The 16,685-nt window shown below is 45.8% G+C and overlaps 1 protein-coding gene across 5 annotated transcripts; it reads right to left on the bottom strand.

Moving 5' to 3' along the window:
* Positions 1 to 1,064: 1,064 nt before the first annotated feature.
* Positions 1,065 to 8,133, bottom strand: Fam163a (family with sequence similarity 163 member A). 5 transcript variants are annotated; one of them, XM_051186044.1, is made up of 4 exons: positions 5,569 to 5,652; positions 3,430 to 3,454; positions 2,216 to 2,377; positions 1,065 to 1,589 (listed from the first exon to the last, which is right to left on the bottom strand). In XM_051186044.1, exons 3-4 carry the CDS (start codon positions 2,306 to 2,308, stop codon positions 1,176 to 1,178), a joined length of 507 nt encoding a protein of 168 aa, XP_051042001.1. In that variant the 5' UTR covers positions 2,309 to 2,377; positions 3,430 to 3,454; positions 5,569 to 5,652; the 3' UTR covers positions 1,065 to 1,175. The 5 variants fall into 5 exon arrangements, with proteins under 5 accessions (XP_051042001.1, XP_051042000.1, XP_051041997.1 ...); XM_051186043.1 differs by having other exon boundaries at positions 3,430 to 3,451; positions 5,559 to 5,646; XM_051186040.1 differs by lacking the exon at positions 5,569 to 5,652 and adding an exon at positions 8,030 to 8,133 and having other exon boundaries at positions 1,066 to 1,589; positions 2,216 to 2,330; positions 3,430 to 3,451.
* Positions 8,134 to 16,685: the final 8,552 nt, after the last annotated feature.

The raw sequence follows: 16,685 nt of genomic DNA on the forward strand, positions 1-16,685 counted from the left end.
ATTACTAAGACATAGCCAACCTTCAGGAGGACCCGCTCCAGAACTCAGGGAAGAGAAGGCTATATCCATTGATTGGATAAAATGGTCCTGTTCATAAAATCACATCACAGATGGATAGTCAGGGGGTACACCAGCCTCTAGTAGAACTTGTGCAGGTGCATGCTGCTGCAGCACCTGGCTCAGGTCCCTCCTCCTGATTGCCATGGAGACTGGCCACTTTCATTGCCTTTTGGTCCAGCTGCTAGGGGGCCAGAATTTCCTTTCTTATTGGAACCCTGGACCTTTCTGCTGCAGCTCTTAAAGGAGGTGCTGCTGGTGATGAGTAAATGAGAGGGTACCCCTCTATCAGGAACAGGCATACACACACCCTCACACGGCTGAATCTACATCAGTGGCTAAGCATGGAGGTAATCAGTGAGATCCCCTCACCAGGCTTCTAGAACTGCAGTGATTAAAATCTGAGGAAGGCTCTCTAGCAGCAGGCAAAAGAAAGGACTTGAAGGAGAGGCAAGGTTGTATAGACTCTTGCTATGGTCCCCATAAACAGCTGTGTGCCATGGCACTTAGTGTCAGTTTGATGTGTTTCTTTCGTGGGGAGGGTCGAGAAAGCAGATATAGTGTTTCCAGAATTCATGTATCTGTCAGAGCAGGCAAACAAAGTTAGAAAAATAAAATATACATTAGCCCATGGGTGCATTCCAACAAGCAGAGCTGAGAGCGTTCCTTTAACATGTTTTTTTTCTCTCTCCTCTCAAATTCTGGAATGTCAAATTATCACCTTTTCCTTTGTGTCCATTTCTTCAAGGCATGCCCACTTCATTTCCCAAGGTCTCTGGAACCCTCCAGAGTCTTGCTTAGCCTTCCTTGGTGTTCCTTTGCACAGCCCAGCAAAGCAAAGGGTTTGGGCTGATTGGAAGGGGTTGTGGTAGAGCTCAACTGTTACAGGGTAATCTCCAGAAAGAACATGGTGACACTGCAGACTTATCAGGCATCACTTCTGGGCCATAGTTCCTGCCCTGGTCCTCGATGCATTTTATAGCTCACACACTATTGACCCCTCTGCTATGGAAGCCAGAGAATCTGATATGGTTCCCTGTGGAGCTACTGGAGGGTCCCCTCCACTCCATTGCTCCTGCTGGGACAGTGTTGGGTATGTGCGAATTGGGGTGAAAGGATTACACATCTGTACTAATAGCCCTTGGATTAGTGAAGGCCTCATGCCCAGAACTTGGCCAGGTCACCGGGTAACTCTGGGGTGCTGCCAGTTTGAGGGAAGGGGTTCCCCCCTCTTTGTAATGTGTAGGGGCAAAGGAGAGCCTCTCACCTCCACCCCCATTGGGCACCATGTCAGCTGTCCGTATGTAAAAGGGGGAGCCATATGGGGAGCAAGTGGTGCAGTGGCTGGCCACCCCACACGGCTGGCTGCAGGGCTCGCTGGTGAGAGGTACCAGGCTGCCTCTGCCGTCCAGGACTTGGGAACTGCAGGCATTGCAGGTGGGGGCTCGGGGATGGATGGGAAGGTTGTGTTCCTCCTCTTCCTCCTCCTCCTCAGCATCCTCGTCATCTGTGTTCTTCTTGCAGCAGTAATACTGGGGAGAAGAGAGAGGGATGCTTGAGAAGCAGTCTAGCTCCGGCCTTCCATCACTAGTGAGAATAATCCTCCCTCCGCCTTCCACTGAATACCTTGTACCAGTCACTTGGTTGGTGAAGGGAAATATACTCTGGCACTAGAGGCTCACATCCCATTTACTCCCATCTCTATCAGGCCAATACTTCTCCCTTTTTCTCAGTGTATCCTGGTGGGCAAGGAAGCAGAGAGGGAGGCACATACACGAATGCAAAGGCAAGGCTGGAGGCTGCTGTAGTAGCTTCCAGAGTTTCCCAGGACGGTGACTTTCCCACCAATCCCTATTAACCAGAGAGGTGAATGTGAGAGCCCTGCATCTTTCTAGGACACTCTGGTTCCTCTGTAGAGTGCAGGAACGAGTGTGTGTGTATGTGTGTGTGTGTGTTTGGGCGCGGGGGAGGTTAGGTACACAGCTCTCTTCTGAAGACGCTCGATTTTCAGTGTCTTTGTCTTGTGCTTCTTATATTTTATGGCTTTGGGTTTTATTGCCTCCAAAGTGGACCTCCAGTTCCTGCCACCAATCATGGAGAAGTGGTTTGCTGGTGGCTTCTCAGCCTCTGACTATAGGCCCATGGGAATGGGACTAACCTGGAGCCTACAGTAGCACAGGACAGCAATGATGCAGAGGAGGATCACTGTAGCTAGGATTCCGCCAGTGATCACAACTGTTCCCGCTGTCATCCGCCCGGCGCCCCATCAAACTCTGCAAAGACGCATGCTGGTAAGTAAGGAATATTTGATCCACATTCTCTGCACAGAAGTAGGTAGGAGGACAGGAACTGAGTGGACCTGGACCCACATGCACTTCCTGAAGGCAGAGGACTTGCTATGGTTAACCCAGAGTGGGTGGGGTGGGGGCCGCGGCTGCTGGAGAAAAAGGCAGGCACAATGCTGGCTGCTCTGTTTCTCCTTTAGTCTTTTTGTCTTTCTCTTTCCCTACTCCTATTATTATTATTATTTATATATGCATGTCTGTGTGTGGTCTGTGAGTGTGTGTGAGTGTGTGTGTGTGTGCCTGTGCTTGTAGAGCCCAGAGGACATTAGGTATTGTTCCTCAGGTGCCATTCTTTTTGAGACAGTCTCTCACTGGCCTGGAACTTGTCTAGTAGAGTAGGTTAGGCCATGGAGTCCAGGAACTTACCCATTTCTGACTCACTTGGCTTACAAATGACCGCCATCACACCTGACTTAAAATGTGGGTCCTAAGGATCAAACTCAGGTTCTCTTTGGGGACTGAACTTGAGTCCTCATGCTTGCAAGACAAGCCCTGTGCTGACTGAACAATTCCTCTTGCCTCCTGTTCTTATGGCACCAATAGGGAATACTAGCAGGGCTTTATCTGTGAGGCATTATGCTAAGTTTTCTCCCTACCCTGAAATGGCTCAGGAATCCTCACTTTAATTTTAATTTTTTGAGACAGCTACTCATTATCCATGCCCTCACACGAGGCACTGAACTGAAGCCTGGAATTCCACCTAGCCTGGCTCCCCTTAAAAGTCAAGCTGCCTATCACTTCTCTCTTGGGCACAAATATCAATGGCTTCTGAACTTTTGGAGACATGAGCCTGGAGTGAGCTGGCAGGCAGCATCCTGGCTCCCAGAAGGCCGTGGTCAGACTAGGGACACTGGTCCTGGTCCTTGGGCCAAATGAAACAAATTCTGGGTGAGGCCATCCAGGCCTTTGGCAGGCCAGTATGTGGTGGTTTCTGAGCCTCCTAGGCATATGGGGCCCTCATCCCCACCCCTGCAGGACAGTGGGGGCTTGATAGCTGGAGGATGGAGGGAGGACATCATGGACTTACACTCAGTGAAGGGAACGATGACCTGTAAGACAACAAAAAGGACAGAGATATTGGGAAAAGAATGTTACTCCCGAAAAAAGGTACCTAATCTCTACCCATTTTCATCTGGACATTATTCTTAGATGTCCCACTGCTATTTCAAGCTCGATATATACAGGATGAAGGCATTATTTTGCTTTCCAGATGGATGCACATCCTGTGTGCTCACCTGGATGAAGGGTACCCATCCCTTCACCCAAAGGTACCACTTGCCCACCAGGCACTCCTAGAAAGTCCACTTCTACTTCATTTAGAGGAAGAAGCCTTGCTGCTACTGGCCGGTCTGTGGGTCAGCAGTGTGGGCATGCGCTAGCTACAAAGTCTCTCCTGCCTACAAAGGACCCGAGGAGCAACAGTTTGCATTTTAATAAGTTCTTGGGTGATTTGCTGGCAGATTATTTTGGTCAGATTATAGGATATGCCCAGGTGCTCTGACTGAAATATCTCAATTCTTTTGATGTACTTCGATCTTCTGTTCCCCGTGCCAGTTCAGGCTGAACTGGTGTACTGGCTTCATAACCAACATCCCTGGGTTTGTGTCTGAGCCCTGTTCCTGTTACTGTAGTTTGGCCATACATCAGCCCCTTCCTCCCATTCCTGCCTGTGATTCCAATATCTTTCTAGCACTGCCTGAAAAAAATGCATATATATTTTAAAGTTGACCAGCATCCACCAAAATAAGACTTGAAGAGTAGGATATGGAAGGCATTCTAGTAGGATCCAGAGATGAGGAAAGGCTCAGGAATGGGGCACCCAAGAAAGGCATCTTGGTGCTTTGAAGTGAAAGACCAAAAAAGTAATGTTAATGATGGACTGACCTGGAAACCAATATCTGTTCCTTGGAATTTGCTAACTTCCTCTCACAAGGCCCTGAGATAAGAAGAATTCACACTGCCCCTCCTTTCCTGTGAGTCAACAGGTGGTAAATAGGGTCCTTAGGAAACAAAGAGATAGCTGCAACTCTGGTTTGCCCAGACAAAATGAATTAGCACACCCCAAGGCCCTAAGGTCTGTTGACCCTAATAGCAGACCATCCGGCCTCCAAGGGTCACATACTCAATGGACAGAGGGTCCGGCCCCCTCCCTAAGCTTGTGGGTTTGCCTTTAAAAACACCTGGGCCCAGGGGAGGAGGCTTCTCTCTAGCCTGCATGCTGGAGGAGCCCGTTTGTGCAAATGTTTCCTGTTCATTAAAGCCTCTTGCGTTTTGCAGCAACTGGACTGGACACTGAGTTCTTGGGGTATCGACCGAACCTAGAAGACTCCTCATTCTGAGGGTCTTACATAAGGATGTGTAAGCTTTAAATAAGCGGAGAAAGATGATTGTGTACACTAAAAGCCACTCAGGACTTCCCATCACCTTCAAAAGAGTGGAAGATACACTCATCTGGACACTGCTTCAAAGCTTTCACCCTTCCCAACTGTTCTGCATGCTCACCACCATTTAACTCTCCTTTTCACCTCTCATTGTTCCCCCAGCCAAAGCCCCTGCCCCATGTGGTAATCCTGGTCCTTAGGAAGCTTAGAGTTTAATGATGGAAAGGAATTTAGACACCCTATGATATTGATCATAGACCAGGAATGCAGGCAATGGTGGAGGGGGTGCTGGTTACTGAGGAAGATGCCCCTGCAAGATCTGAGATGAATCCTCCAAGCTGAGAGAATGAAATCATCCAGGGGTTGAAGGACATGGGGGTGGGGTGGGGTTGCTGAACAAGGCTCTGAGAATTGAAAGGGGTCTGGAAAGGGTACAACACACTAGGGGAAGGCACGAAGCAAACAGGTTTTGGGACAGATGACTAACAGAGATCCTACTGCAATGCCTTTCCATATTCTACTCTTGGTGGGTGCTAGTCAACTTAAAAATATGTATTTAAGCCAGGCATGGTGGCACAGGCCTTTAATCCCAATACTCAGGAGGAAGAGGCCAGCAGAACTCTGTGAGTTCGAGGCCAGCCTAGTCTACAAAGTAAGTTCCAGCTCAGCTATGGCTATTAGACAGGGAAACCTGTCTCAAAACAAACGATATATTTATTTATTTTATGTGTATGACTGTTTTTCCTGTATGTATGTGTGAGCACTGCATGTGTACCTGGTACCCAAGGAAGCCAGAATAGGGTTTTGCATTCCATAGAGTTGGAGTTATAGATGGCTGTGAGCTGCCATGTGGATGCTGGGAATTGAATAAGGATCCTTTGGGGGGGGGGGAAGGCAAGTGCTTTTAATTGCTGAGCCATTTTCAGCCCTGCTAGTCTATTTTTGATTCAGAAATATCTTGAGTCTTCTACTAAGCTGTAAACCCTTTGCAACAAAGTATTGTGTTATATTCTTTCCCACACCTGTTGATCCCAATAGTATACATCAGGCTGTGGTACACAACAGGCAGGTGTTATGTGCTTTAATAAAAGATGGGCAATTGTTTCTGTGTACAGGCTGACAGTTATTACTTTAACTGACCACTAGGGGACAGCAAGTCGCAATTTTTAATTTCCTCCACAAACCTGAGCATCCCATTGAAGAAGGATTTGACTTTGCTCAGATGTATGGTAGGCTGTGTTTCTGGGGGTTCCTGAAGCATCTGATGGGTAGGTGGGGGACTCAAGCTGGAGCAGATTTATACAATGCCAGCACATCAATGAAGCCTCCCCGGCTCGCAAGACAGAAGATTACCATGTGACTGCAGGGACAGAGTGGTGACCCAACCTCACTGAAAGTCTTGGAATGGCAGGTGGGAAACCACCTCACTGGCTTTGAAAACCTTAACCCACTCTGCCAGGATGTTTCAGTGGACAAGGGCTTGTGGGAAAGCTTTATAAGAACAGTGTCTCTCCTCTTTCAGTTTAGGGAGCTGTATACAGTAGCAGTGTCTTAAAATGGGCTAGAGGGTACTACAGAAAGAAGCAACCATCTGATGGCTTGCATTTGAGCTGTGTCCTACACAGCTACCCGATCTTGGACATTCACCTTTCTGTCTTGAACAACTGACTCACCCACACACACACACACATACACACACACACACAACTTTGCAAACGATTGTGAGAAGACAGTGAGATATCTCACATACATCTTTCATACAACTTTGTTGGTTTTGCTTTTTGTTTTTATTTTTAGACACAGGGTCTAATCCTGTCATCCAGGCTGTCTCAGAACTCACCATGTATCAGAGAATGGCTTCAAACTCTTAGCAATTCTCCTGTTTCTCTGTCTCCTAAGTACTAGGGTTGCAGGTGTGAAATATCACACCTGGCTCATTCATATATGTATGTATGTATATATATACACACACACACATATAAACATATGTGTATATGTATATAGTTTGTTTGTTTGAGGTAGGGTCTCACTGTGTTGCTCTGTCTGTCCTGGAACTCACACTGTAGACAAGGCTGGCCTCAAACTCAGAGATCCACCTGCCTCTGCCTCCCGAGTGCTGGTGTGCACCACCATGCCTGGCACTCTTCTATGTTTTTAAAGACCCTACACAGGATGGTCATGTGGGGGAAGGGGGGAGAAGGCTCAGGCATTTTCTGGCTGCTTAAATGTGCCCTTGCAAGCCAGGAAGGCGTGTGTAGGATGTGTAAAATGAGCTGAGCAGGCCCAGTACATTTCCGTGAGGACCTGGTCTAACAGTCTAACAGGACAATCTGGCCCTTAAATTCCCTATTGTTTCAGGCAGGGTTAGTTCCCTTTGTGCAATTAGATCCAAATGATAGCAGTAAATCTTTATACTTATAAATAGCATGGCACAGCTTTACTTCACATTTCCATTTATGTTTCCTCTTATTCTGAGCAGAATTAAAGATGGCCCCCAGTAATCACAATCCCTCTCACCCACACCTTGCATACTGCTCTCCCTGCTTGTGTGAATGTAACCCATGACTTGTTTCTAACCAGCCACAAAGCAGCAAAGGTAATGAGAGGTCACTTCTGTGGACAGGTTCAGGCTTCATGTTTCTTTTTCATGAGGTAACCCTTTCCCATTGCTGGCTTTGATACAGTGAGCCACTATGCTGGGAGAGCCATGTGACCAGACATTGCAGGTTCTGTGGCCAGAAGCAAGCTGGAAACTGAGGTCCTTAGTCAATGGCCCAGAAGTAGCAGTGTCACATGAATAAGATCAGAAGCAAGTCTGTTTCCCATCCACCCCAGCAAAAATTAAATAACATACTTTCTTGAACCTCACCAAAATGTCCTACAACACCGGTGGAGAGGCTGGACTTCTCAGAGACCTATCTGAAGTCACAAGGTAGGAAGTGTCCAAGCCAGGACTTCAGGACCAGTGTTGTGGATTTCTATCAAAACATTTGCATCTTGAGTAGTTCTGTGGGAACTAAGTTCCCAGTTTCCACCCAAGTCCTATCAGATCTAGAGTAGAACAACTCAGTGGTGGCCAACCCAAGGGACAGCAGTCACCAAAGAGGAAAATTTGTTATCCACTAAAAGATTCTAAGGGTCTACTTTCTGAGTCCAGGGTTTTATGACACCCCCTCTACACCCATCTTCCTACCTAGAGACCAAATATTTCTGGGGGAAAAGCTTTGGCCTGTGCCTTATACTCACAGGAAACATCTGGAGCAGCGATGGCTCAGTCATTCAGGCTGAACATGAGCAGATAGCAGCTGGGGGTGTATCATGGCCAAGGACATCATCAGTCCCTGCTAGAGAAGATGGGGAACTGGTTAGTGGGAGTTGCATGATCAGACAAATTGAAGGTCTTCAAGACTTGGAAGATCATATTCAATTCCATCCCATCCCCGTTTTCTTCTTTTAGCACTGTTTTCTTTATCCCTCTGTGCAACGCAGCAGCATAACACTGGGCAAGAATGCCTGGGGCAAGAAACTCAGTGGGCCAGGATCCCATCTACATCTTTCAAACTCCACCAAGGAACTCAAGTGTGTGCTCTGCGTATGATGCTCAGCCTCCATTCAGGTGTCCTGGGAAGGGGTCCAGTCATTAGTGACATCTACAGAACCACTTTCTGAAAGGACAACATTGAGGACCCTTGGCTTCTCAACCCCAAGGAGCTAGAGCTCAGGGATAGCTGCATAACCGGCATGACTTGGGAGAGAGCTTGGGAAAAGGTGAAAGGTGATGTGTGGACCTCCAGAGTGACCCTGGCAACACATCACCTTCCTCTTTGATCAGGATACTTCCTGCCTATAATGCCATAGATATTGCTTAGTTAGGATTCTCTGTTGTGAAGAGACACCATGACCACAGCAACTCTTGTATAAAACAAAAAATGTTGGGAAATTTAAGTATTTGTTCCTTATAATAAGCTCTCTTCCTCCCCACCCAGCTGTAGAACTCCCGTGCTCTCAAGGTTGATCAAACAAGGTTGTTCTCATAACTTTCTGGTGTGCAGTGCCCGTGCTTTGAACCCAGGTGTGGGTGGTGCATGACTTCCTCCTATGCTTAGCCCATCCCCTGGCTTGGGTATTACTCTCTGTAATAAAGGGCAGCAGCTTCCTCTTCACTTCTCATGGTAGTCTGTCAAGTGTTTCAATCCTGACACCCTCCGCTAAACTCGGTGCTCTGGCCACGCTGGTGGGCAAAAGCATTTCATTTGGTAGCTCAATTACAGTTTCAGAGGTTCAGTGCTTTATCACCATGCCCCCTGAGCACGGCAGCCTGCAGGCAGATGTGTTGGAGCAGAGAGTGCTATATCTTGCAGGCAACAGGAAGTCAGCTACTGTCACACTGAAGGAAGCTTGAGCAAAAGAGACCTCAAAGCCTGCCCTCACTGTGACACACTTCCTCCAAAAAGACTACCTCCTCATAGTGCCACTTTTTTTTTCCTTCAAACTACCACAGACAGGTAGGCTTTCTCAAGATTGTTCTCACTCTCTGAGAGGTATGTCAGGTATGAATTGTAATGCCAGCTGCAAAGGTAGTAGGAGGTCACTTCTAAGGACAGGTTCAGGATTCAGACTTCTTTTGCAAGCTAAACCCCTCCCTGGCTGGCTTTTTGCAGTAAGCTGCTATGCTGGGAGCCCCTTTTGTCCAGACTCAAGCTGGGAGCTGAGGCCTTCTGGGATCCTCATACTGAATTTCCAAGCTATTAACAGAAGTCAGAAGACCAGAGTGTTCAGGACAGGTTTCAATCTGGCCATGTGTTAAATCTACAGAGGAACTAGACAGAGTTGCTTGGCATCCAGCCCCTCACTCCACACAAATGAGGTGAATCAGTAAGTCGGCGAAGGACTGAGAAGACTTCTTTGACAAAGCTATTGCTGAGCTAAGACTGCTTCCTTCCCACCACTAAGGGATAAAAGCTGTGACTGGCATAGTGCTCTGTTCAGTAGTGCTATTAATGGGACAATCCCAACAAAAGAGGCTAAGTGTGGCTTCCAGATACCCATGGGCCAAGCAAGGAGTTGCCAGGGGCCCCTGGAATGGAGGTGGTATGCTTACCTGGGTGGAGGGAAACTTATGACAGCCCTCAAATGCACAAAGGCAAGAGTCAAGTTTAAGTTCCTCTCAGTTCTCTAGTCAATAAAAGTGCACACTATTCTGGCAAGATAGTGAAAATGAAAGCCATGAACCCACAGGGACACACACACACACACCTACAATAAAGGTAATTAATTTGTTAAATGAGTGTGTTGCATGCGGTTTTGCTCAAAACATTTTTTTTGGGGGGGGTGATTCCCTTTTAAAGTATCATCAGTGGAGAAATGACCACTTTCCTCCTAAAATAAATAAATAAATAAATAAATAAATAATCCAGTCAAATAGCACTATGGGTCAATCCAACTGCTTTTTAACTTACTTCCAGAAAATAGTTGCATGTATTTTGTATTTTTACAGACTTTATAATGCCAGTCATGAGCAATAATGAACACCCCTCCAGTATGACAGTATTGCTTTGCCTCTGGTTTGTAACTGCTCAGGAGGAAATGGCTGGAGAGGTCCCTGGAGAGGTCCCTCTGCCATCTGCACCACCCCTTATACTTTCTGTATTCACCTGCTGTATTCATGATTCATGAAAATGTAAAGACTCTAAGAGAGCTGGCCCTGATATCTTATTTAACAGGAAGAAGTCAAGTTCAGAGAGGATGAGTAACTTGCTTAACCACACACAGATCCTTTCCCAGTGCCTCCCTTGGTCCTTCCAGAAGGTCTACACATTTTTCACTAGCTGAGGTGTCCCCTAGAGTATTTTCTTGAAGCAGATTGATAGTAACAACTAACTGAGCCACAGGTTAAGAAACAGAGACTCGAACCTCCCAGAGTTACATCCACAGTGGTTGGGTGAGCACAAGAGTCTGTATTGTACCAGGCTTGTCTCTTACCATCTGGCCCTTTTGGGGAGGCAGGTCTTTGGGAGGTTTCAGTCTAGAGGCAGCAGGGGTGGCATGGGAAGTGTGTAGGAGGGGTGACCTTGCAGAGTTGGTGACATCATCTGGTGGCACATCAAGACTGGTTCTGGGCTCTGTGTCTTTGGGGCCACGTACACTAGGGCAGTCAGAAGAGCCACAGGCACATTCGCCAGGGGAGTGGAGCTTAGAGCCAGTGAGGAAGTCAGAATGGGGTCTTAGAGGATGGCATTCTTCTAGAGAGATGGGGAGGGACACTAAAAGCCACTTTCCATTAGACCAGGAGTCTCTGCTCTCTCAGAGGGGCCCCAACCATCAGTGACCCCAAACTCCTATTAGCAGGGTAACCTCACTCACTTCCTGGATAACTAAAGAGAAATGCAGAATGCAGCTGGCATCCAGGCATGGAATTAATGGCTGCTGCTCCCGCTCCACCTGCTTAGCAACACAAGTTAATTGAGTAGGTCCTAAGCACCTGATGTCAATTTCTTCCAATGCAATTAAGCCTATTCTAGCCATTTATTAACTGGTGAAGTCGACACAGCAGGTTAGCATCTCGAGGAGAGGAACTGTTGTCTCCTTGTAACCTGTCTGGCACTGCAAGCTCAGGCAAGGCTGGTGTGTGTGTGTGTGTGTGTGTGTGTGTGTGTGTGTGTGGAGGGGAGGTGGGATGGATGGTGGGATGGATGGTGGGATGGATGGTGGGATGGATGGTGGGATGGATGGGGCTCTGAGAGGATGATGAGACACAAGGGCCTGCTGCTTTGATTATGTTGATGCTGATGCCCACTACCAGGTTCTGCCTGTTGAATGAGGGTCTGAAGAGTCCCTTTTTCCCCAGGTGAGTAACTACAAGCTCCCAGAGATGTGTGCTGTTTGAAAAACAGAGCCTGCAAATTATCAAGGAAAGTAAAAGACTTGAGCATAATAAGGGGCCTCCATCACCTCACCTTGGCCTTGGTGTCTGCTAACAAAGACTGTGCAGGTCCTTGTGGCTGAGAGACTCAGGCACAGCTTCAACACTACAAGACAAAGAATAAGGGGCAGAGTGTATAATGATTCTAAATACAGTAGGTTGACAGTGAAGACTGACCATTATAATTCCACCTCTTGTCACCCAAATACTGTTTTAAGTCATAATATCCAACCCTGGGCCCCTGAAGTCTCATTTTCATCTCATAATGTAAATGTATTTTGTTCACCTTTGCAAATTCTCAAAGGCTTTTTAATAGTCTGACACTACTTAAAAATCCAAAGTCACCTCTCAGAATCAAGGCCCTCTCTTTTTTTTCTGCGTGTGTGAAGGGTGCAGTGGGGTGAGGGGATGGGGGCTGAAGCATGCAGGCCAGGGTTTCTCGTGTGCGCACGCGCACACGTGTGCTGGTATGTGTGCGTATAGAAGCCTGAGGTGGACACTTAGGAGTTTTCTTCCATTGCTGCAAACCTTATTATATATTGAAGTTTGTCACCAAAATTGAGCTCTCCATTTCAATTGCTTTGGCATGTCAGCTTGCTCCAGGGGTTCCTTGCCTCTGCCTCTTATGGCTGGAGGTGGGCCCCCATATCCTCCCAGCTGGGCCCCCATGTTCTCTCAGCTGAGCCTCACGCCTGCATACCAAGTATGTTAGCCAACTCCCCAGCCCCAGCAGTAGCCTGTCTAATAATAATAGTTGCTTTCATACCTGCCTTGTCTTCAACTTTAAACTTGCCCACACCACACTCCTTTCCTTGCCAAACAGCACACTTCTCACATCTTTTTTTGCTCTGCTGTTTCTCCTTCTTACTGTAGGTTCTGGATGATCCTGGCTGGAAATTAGTCCATTACATTTGAATCCAGCTTCACTCAAGTTCTCGGGACACAGGCAGAAGGTGGCCTATGGAGGCTGGATTTCCTGCAACTGAAGTCACAGATGTTTTTGAGCCACCATGCGGGGCCTGGGAATTGAGCACAGATTCTCTGGAAGAATAGCCGGCACTTGTAGCCATTGAGTCATTTCTCTAGCCCTCAAGTACTTTTAAAAATTCCTTTATCAGTGAGACTAAGAAACTCCTCTACAAAAGAGGGAGTCTCATTGTCCCTAATTATAATGATGCTATCTGCATTTAGTGTGGGTCTTTCTGTCTCCCTTAGTCCTCTCTGGAAGCCCCTTCATAGACACAAACAAAATTATGCTTTATTAATGATGTGGTGTTTACTAACCTGATCAAGTTGACAATCAAAACCAGCTATCACAGGACTTGCACACCTTACTTTAGCAGTGGACAGATAGATCCCTGAGGTCAAAATCAACAGAGGAACAGCAGAGGTGAATTGTACCTGAAGTCAAATGTACCTAACAGATATCCACAGAGCATTCTATCCAACCCACTACCAAATATATCTTTTGTCATCAGTACATGATAGATGATATGACACGCCACAAGACAATTCTCACCAAAATTTAAAAGTTAAAACCCTATTAAAAGCTTTTTCAATGGGCAGTGGTGGCACCCACTTTTAATCCCAGTACTTGGGAGGCAGAGGCAGGCAGATCTCCGTTAGAGACCAGCTTGGTCTACAGAGCTAGTTCCAGGACAGACTCCAAAGCCACAGAGAGACCCTGTCTCAAAAAAAAAAAAAAAAAAAAAAAAAAAAAAAAAGCCTTTTCATGTCATCATACAATGAAATTAGAAACCAATAATGGGAAAACCATTTGGCAATGATATCAAATATGGGAAACAAGTTACTTTTGAAAAAAAAAAAAAAACAATGAGTCAAGGAAGAAACCAAGGAACAAAATTTAAAAATTTCTTGAGACAAGTAGAAATAGCAACATCATATTGAACTGAATCAAATATATCATAAGCATTTGGAGGAGGGAAGTTTATAGCAATCAGTGGCCCCATCAAAAAGGTAAGGAGTTATCAGGGGCTGGAGAGATGAGTCAGTGGTTAAGAGCATTTTCTGCTCTTGCAGAGGACCTGGGTTCTGGTCCCAGGCACACATATCATGGCTGACAGCCACTCAAGATTCTAGTTCTAGAGGATCCAACACCATTTTACAGCCTCCTGGGCACTGCACACATGAAGTACAGAGACATATATGCTGATAAGACATTCGCACACATCAAATAAACTTTTAAAAAGACAGATAATTAGATAAACTATTGTTGCATCTCAGGGAACTAGAAAAGCAAGCACAAATTAAACTGAAAATTAGTAGAAGTAAACAAATAGTGAAGATCAGAGGAGATACAGATACAATGGAGACAAACACAATAGCAAAGATCAATGAAAGAATTGGTTCTTGGGGGAAAAAAAAAGAATTGGTTCTTGATAGGACAGAAAACATCTTTTGAATTGTGCATATTTAGGGGAACAGTCAAGTCAGCAGACTGTTTGTTAGGTGTACAAAAGCAATGAATTTACTCAGCTGCAGCATTTAAATACCCTGGCAGTTAGGCAGTGCTCAAGGCTCTTACCACTATTTGATGGCGCTGTCTCTTCAAATGTGAGTGGTACCATGTTTACTTGTGCAATGAAATGACAGAGTCAAGCCTAAACCTGAGTTTGCATCTGTGGTACATGGGCCATACAGACAGCAAGAACCATCTTAGCAAACACAGGAATTTGGAGCCAGAGGTGACCATGAAGACAGTGGCCCTTGAACAATTTTTTTTTTCATATCTGTGAGTTTTGTAATGGTAATTTAGGCAAATCCTGTCTAGATCTGAAAGAATGTATGGTCAGCTCCTAGCTAATTATGCTGGAGGACATGCCTGTGAATCAGTCTGTCCTTGCTTTTTCTCTTATCAGAGCATGCCCCTGATGATGCTGATCATGACCTTCATGACCTTGAGCTTTGTGCTTCTGACCTTTGCTTCCTTCTGCTTTCTGCTCAACCTAATTTCCTGCTCCTCTTCTGCACTCTGCAGACTTGGGGAAGAAGGCAAACTGGGAGGCACCCTGCTGTTTGAATTGATATAAGTTAGAAGGGTCCAAGTGAGTAACTGGAATATAATTAGAGAAGGTCTCCAAGAGCCAGGGTACAGGAATTTTAGAAAAGCCTGAAGGGACCACTCAGAGGAGACTCGTGATAGTTACCAACTGTGATAGACAGTGGGAGATGTGGAGATGAGAAAAGGGGGTTTTAAAAAGTTATTTTTATGTGTAGGAGAATTTCCTCTGCATGTTTGCCTGTATACCATATGTGTGTAATGCCTGAAGAGGCCAGAAGAGGACATTAAACACCCTGGGACTGGACTTACAGATGCTTCTTGTATGAAAATGAAGATGTGACTGCTCCCAGGTAAGGTTAAAGAGAAAGGTTTTTATTGTAGATATCAAGGAGAGAACAGCTAGAGGCATCTGGAAGAGTCTAGACAACACATGTATATACACAAAAAATTTAAAATAATGATTATAAGTATAGTGTAGAAAATATATACACTAGTGACCGCTGTTTGTTGTTATCAAGTATTATGTGTGTGTACAATTGTATGTACAGTATTTTATTCTTTCCTTTTCCTTTTGTGTGTGTGTTGTTTGAATATGTGTATAGATCCATGCTTGTATGTAGGGGTGTGTGTGTGTGTGTGTGTGTGTGTGTGTGTGTGTGTGTGTATGCTTGTGAGAGAGAGTGCAGTGGGTTCACACACACATTCATGTATAAGCCAGAGGCTGATGTCAGGGACCATGTCCCATTTCTTTTCCACCTTATCCATTGATGCAGAGTCTCTCAATCAAACCCTGAACTTACTGTTGTGGCCAGTCTTGCCAGCCAGCTTGCTCCAGAGAATCTTATTTCTACCTTGTAGGGTTGGAATTATAGGGGCCACTGAAACAGAAAAAGGCAGAAAAGACCCCTTATTAGATATTGACCTATTGGTTTATTTGGTGATTTGCTTAAAGCTTGGACTGCCTATTTGCTAAGCATGGCTTCACTTGCTACCAGGAACAGAACGACCTGGGGAAAAAGCTGAAACAATAGGTTGTTGCCTTTAACCTGCTGACTGTTGCTGTGTTTCTGTAAAACCTCACTGTGATTGTGGAGCACACAATGAGAATGCAAACTGGAGCTGACACAGGGGCCTTCCAGGAGCCGTCCCAGCATTGGCTCACCAGTGACATCTCTCGTCCACTCCCATTGATGTCAGAGTGCTTATTCCAGAAAGAGTCTCACAACACCACCGGGCCCAACTGGCATCCTAAGTGGATCCTGTGGATCTGAACTCTGGGCATCATCAAGTCTAAGTGTGTAAGTACTGAGCCAACCCCACATGTTGTGCTTTTATATGGCAACTGTTTGTTTATTGCAATATTGGCATGAACACGTGACTATGACTTAGGATGGCTGAATGCCACTAGGAAACTTCAGTTTCTTTATAATCCTGTGGGACTACCATTGTAAAAGGGGTCAACTGGTGGCTGGAATGTTGCTATGCCATAAATAAGTGTGACTGAAGCCAGGTGAATGGTGGTGGTGCACGCCTTTAATCCCAGCACTAGGGAGGTAGAGGCAGGTGGAGTTCTATGAATTTGATGCCAGCCTGGTCTATACAGAGAGTTCTAGAACAGGTACGAAAGCTAGGAGAAACCCTATCTTGAACCGCCCCCCAAAAAAAGTGTGACTGAAGGAATCACTAAATGAGTCAATGAATCACAGTTCTTCCATGGAATAGTGCACTGTTAGAATGAAGTGTAAGACTGTTTACATCACTGTGTGTATGAGATTAGCACCTACCTAAAATAACACTCATGATGTTTGACTCAATATTCCTATTTATAGAAATACATTCAGGAAATGACCCCAAGTAAGGAAAAGCCTAGAATTGGGGGAAGGGGGCTCATTAATATTTATAGTCTGAAAAATAGATATACACTATAAACTTCTAAATGACAGGGAAGTCATTTATTT

This window comes from Phodopus roborovskii, unplaced genomic scaffold (genome assembly GCF_943737965.1).
Source record: "Phodopus roborovskii unplaced genomic scaffold, PHOROB, whole genome shotgun sequence".
Taxonomy (NCBI): Eukaryota; Metazoa; Chordata; class Mammalia; order Rodentia; family Cricetidae; genus Phodopus; species Phodopus roborovskii.

Excerpts from the sequence above, each read along its gene's own strand:
- Fam163a (XM_051186044.1), bottom strand. The coding sequence starts at position 2,308 with ATGACAGCGGGAACAGTTGTGATCACTGGCGGAATCCTAGCTACAGTG. Across the intron at positions 1,590-2,215 it reads TGTGCTACTGTAGGCTCCAG|TATTACTGCTGCAAGAAGAA; the intron begins GTTAGTCCCATT and ends TCTTCTCCCCAG.